General features: G+C 49.9%; 1 protein-coding gene across 1 annotated transcript in view; it reads left to right on the top strand.

Moving 5' to 3' along the window:
• Nucleotides 1-4,575, top strand: part of LOC113215658 (uncharacterized) — a 98,889-nt gene that overhangs the window by 77,129 nt on the left and 17,185 nt on the right. The window contains exons 3-4 of the mRNA XM_052269527.1: nucleotides 3,168-3,336; nucleotides 4,174-4,287. Coding sequence (XP_052125487.1) covers nucleotides 3,168-3,336; nucleotides 4,174-4,287 — 283 coding nt within the window. The remainder of the gene's footprint in view (nucleotides 1-3,167; nucleotides 3,337-4,173; nucleotides 4,288-4,575) is intronic.

The raw sequence follows: 4,575 nt of genomic DNA, 5'->3' as shown, positions 1-4,575 counted from the left end.
GATTCTTCGGGTGACCAACCTGTGGGGAGTGCACACATGTGTGAGGGGGAGGGGTGGAGACCTCAACGCGTGGGGCACCAAAAAGTTCCTAAGGCGAACGATATCTTTAAAATTAATTTGCCAACGTAGATTGCCCCTAGCCCCCACCCCCAAGCAGTATTCTTAGGTGGTAGCCTACGTTACGTCGTTACATCCTAAACCAAAGGGCGGATAAAGTGAGTCCGTCAAAGCGGGCGGTGCGCCTGACTACTGAACGCTAACGGCGTGTGCATGTCAGGGACAGAGCTACTGAAAGAGAACAATTTAATTATTATATCCCTAACTTGGTTTAAAAATTGTATCAAACAACATGGTCATAAGGTTCATAAAGTTAATGCTAAATTAAATGATGGTGTCTCTCAGTTCCTTTTTTCAGTATCGCTCACGTGGGACAATCAAGCCAAGCAGAACCGCGGTTCCCAAAAAATCTCGTGAAAAAAGACAACTTTTTTTTCTCTTCTGAATTCTACCTGCGCCGATCACCGGTCTGTGAGTCCGATCTGCATGCTGTAATACAATGACGGAACAAAACTCTATCCGGATCACTTTCTATGCCAGCTCGCCATGAATGAGACTGGGGAGGGGGGGGGCGGGCGGATAGAGATAGATAATAGAAGGAATAGAATCGCTTTTGCTTTACGCGCAAACGAGCGGGCTAGAGCTCTGGTAGTTATGCGCAGAGACCATGCATTATTCACCAACACGATATCAACCGTGTGGCTACGGCCTCCTTGTGGGAACTGCACAGCACAGTGTAATAGCTGGTACAAACGCGCCTACATTGCTCAAAACGTATTTCAGTCTACGGAAAAAAACACTTTTAGTAATTCCACGAAGTGCTCAAACAGTTAACTGGTGTTGAATAAGATACTTGATAACACTTGCAGGTGTTCAATTCCTCTGTTAGACGAAGTACGCCCAAGACTCATAATGCTCACTGCTTTCACTGCTTTGACAGTAAAAAAGCGAGACTATTAAAAGGTTTTAACCACATATGCTGAATAGTTCAGTATGAACACACGGAAGTACGAAAGTGTACAACTTCCAGTCCAAACCCTTGCAAATGCTTGCTAGTTGAACACTTCAGATATCAGTATATCAAGAAGATGCCCCAGTACAAGATGAATCTTACGATACATCTGAGGCTGGTATAGCCTGCCTCCACCAGTCCCTCTCTTCTTGCCGTGTTATCGCATCCCAGGCAGCGCCAGCCTTGCAAGGTCAGACGGAACCTGTAACCGGCCGGATTCAATGCCCCCAGAACCTGACCCCTTCTGTGTCTCCGTCCCCCCTTCCCTCCACCACTCCCTGCCCCCCTCTATCTCCCCCCCTCTCTGTCTCTCTCCCTCTAGAGGAGCTCCTCTCCCCGGATCCTTGGGGCGTGGTCGCGTGATTTTTCCCAAGGTCAGTGCAGGACGTATACTTATGTTTGAAACCATTCTAACCATTCTAACGATTTCCCGGTCCTCATTTTTATACGGTAGCTGCAGTCGTATCACGGTTTAAAATTTTAGCAAAACCAGTAGAAGATGAAAAAAAATAATGGGTCGGTTAGATGGTTAGATCCTGCTGGATTATAGTTGAGGTAAAAACATTGCATTTACACTGATAAACCAAGTGTTCAACTGCTCAACACTTGTAAGTGTTTAACCGCAAGTTCAATACTTGCAAGTGTATAATTCAGTAGTAGTACACTTGCAAGTGTTAAATTTGATAATTGTGCACTTGTAAGTGTTTAACTCTCCTGTTGTACACTTCTCTATACCGGTCGCTTACTGTGAGGGAAGTGTTCAACAGAGGAGTTGCACACTTAGAAGTGCACAAATACCGAGTTGAACACTTGCAAGTGTACTACTACTGAATTGAACACTTGCAAGTATTGAACTTGGGGTTGCACACTTACAAGTGTTGAGCAGTTGAACACTTAATTTATCAGTGTAATAGAGGCTGCTTTTGAATATATGGACTTCCCTACAAAATAGTTCGTAAATTTCAGAAACGCGGATTGTTTTGGATGTTTTAGGCTTATAGTGGAAGTTGACCTATCTACTGGGAGATTGCGTACTGCTTGTACCGGCCGTGCTGGTCAAATATTATTGAGTATAAAGGCCAGAGGACTGACCATTCAGAAATGAATAGGTATCTACATTTTTAGTACCGAACCTATACATCAAGTGAACTTGATCGCCACAATACCGCTTGGGCCGGCTGAGTGGCGTGCCGCCGGCGCGCCGTCCGACACGAAGGCGTGAAATGCCGCAGCCCGTTTGATGGAATGGCCGTCCTTTTTCGCAAGCTCCGCGGCCCAGCCCGCCCCGGGCCGCCTTGGCTCGGCATGTAGGGGGGAGATATTCATCGGCCGTAAGAAATGTGCACTGCCTGCTGCACGGGCTGCACGGCCCTTATGCAACGCGAAGCAGCCCCGCTCAGAGCGCCCGTGCTGGGGCCTGTCGGCTGAGGCCAGTCTGCTGAGGCCTGCGGGGTGAGGTCTGCGCAGGTCTGTCGGCAGAGGCTTGCTGCCGGTTGATGCTTTCGGTTGACTGGGGCTGTTCTGTTGAAAGCTGGCTGTGGTCTCTTTTCGCCTAGCTCTCCTAAAACGCCTCCTCTGGCCGACCGACACAGGCCGGTCTCGATCTGCGGTCTGTACTGACCAGCCGCTGGATGAGAGAGGAGGGTAAGGGGGGAGGGAGCGCCCCTTCTCACCTCTCACCTAGCCGCCGGTCGGCGTGGACGGATCGTGGCCTGGCCTGTGCCGGTCGGTCAGAAGAGGCGATTTTGAGAGAGAGAGAGAGAGAGAGAGAGAGAGAGAGAGAGAGAGAGAGAGAGAGAGAGAGCACCTTGGTTGCCTTTGTTGACATCGGCCGGTGCAGGAAGAGCCACCAGAGAGGAGGAGACCATGGCGTGAGCCCAGAGACTAATGGTTGGGAGCAGGGCAGCCCTAAAGACGTTGCATTGCGCTCACACACACACACACTCACTCACACACACACTCACTCACACACACACGCCCGCGTGCAACCTTGCCTTACTTTCCCACGCTGGTCGGCTCAGTACTGCGTTAGTTGTGTCTCCCCGCGACAAGATGTTGTGCTGTGCGTTAGTAAGCTGACCCGCCCTTTCTGTTGCAGCACACGCGCAGAGACGCGGCTCGTACGGCGCCGGGGTCACACAGGCCACCGAGTTCGACTGCCCCGAGGAGTTCGGCTACTACCCGCACCCCAGCGACTGCACGCAGTACTACGTGTGCGTGTTTGGCGGCGCGCTGCTCGAGTCCTGCACGGGAGGGCTCATGTACAGGTAAGTGACACCACCGGGGACCAGCTCGGCGCCTGCCGGCAATATGGTAGGCCACCCGCCAAGCTCCTCTGCGCAGCACGCCACAATTTGCCTAGCTAACAGGCGTTATCATCTAGTTTCGCAATTTTCCCCTTTCTCTTTCTTTCTCTTATCCAAAGACATTTTTTTCCAGCCTCCATAAACTTGGTTTTAAGGCATTCTAATTATTTGTTTCTCTCTCTACTCTCTTTCTCAATTTTAAATAATTATCTCGGTCTGCCCGAAAGGATACTCTACATGCAATGCGATAGAACAAACTCCCAAATTGCACATTTCACCCAGGTGTAAATCCTTCTCTTGTTCCCTTCATCTCTTGCGCTCTCCGGTTCTGCGCCAGCCCAGCCCACACACGTCCCACTCCTCTCGACCGACCACACCTCGTCGCTGTTCGAGTGACATACGGCCCAAAACGAATCTAATCTCAATTCAAACCCAGTGCCGCCCTTTTAGGAGTGACGGATGTGGTGGAACCCGTTCAGTCTAATATTATGACTATTGCTGTCAGCGCCTCGCGCCTCACGCACAACACAGTGAGCAACGAGGAGCATCGTGCGCTCTGAATTGTTGCCGTTCATGCACAGACATGCATGCACATTACGCATACATCCTCACATACTTACTCAGAAAACACGTTTTTTCATGTCAGTGTCAAAATTTGGTTATTTTGGTGGCCTCGGGGTGGCCTGCATCGACGTCAATTTTACATCAAAGATTTGAAATCAAAATGACGCCGAATCAGGCCAACTCAATGACAAAATCTTGACACAACCATCACTTTTCTAAACTTCTGTTTTTCAGCCACGAATTGCAGACTTGCGACTGGCCCCGCAACGTTGGCTGCGGTGCGGACAGCGCGGCTGACACCCCGACCCCCGCCAGGAGCCCGCCACCCGCACCGCGCACGCCGCTCAGGTAAGACAGACTGATACTTATGGGTGGGTGACCCATAAGAATGAAAGAGGGGGCAAACGACAACAAAAGTGGCTCTCAAGCCTGGACCACTGTTTTAATAGGAAAAAGATGAAAAGTCTGGAAAAGTAGTTTACGCGCATAACTTACAATTTCATTCTTGAGTTAATTATATTTACTTTTTTCTTGTCTCTTTCTGGGATACTTTTGTTCCGGGTCTGTCGTCATCTACGCGCCATATTAGTGCGGCGGCTGTTTAGTGCGTGAGCACTGTGTGTGTGTGTGTGTGTG

Source organism: Frankliniella occidentalis, unplaced genomic scaffold (genome assembly GCF_000697945.3).
Source record: "Frankliniella occidentalis isolate FOCC.00 unplaced genomic scaffold, Focc_3.1 Scaffold94, whole genome shotgun sequence".
Taxonomy (NCBI): Eukaryota; Metazoa; Arthropoda; class Insecta; order Thysanoptera; family Thripidae; genus Frankliniella; species Frankliniella occidentalis.
Note: the sequence above shows the minus strand (reverse complement) of the source record. Positions and strands in the feature narration are given on the sequence as shown.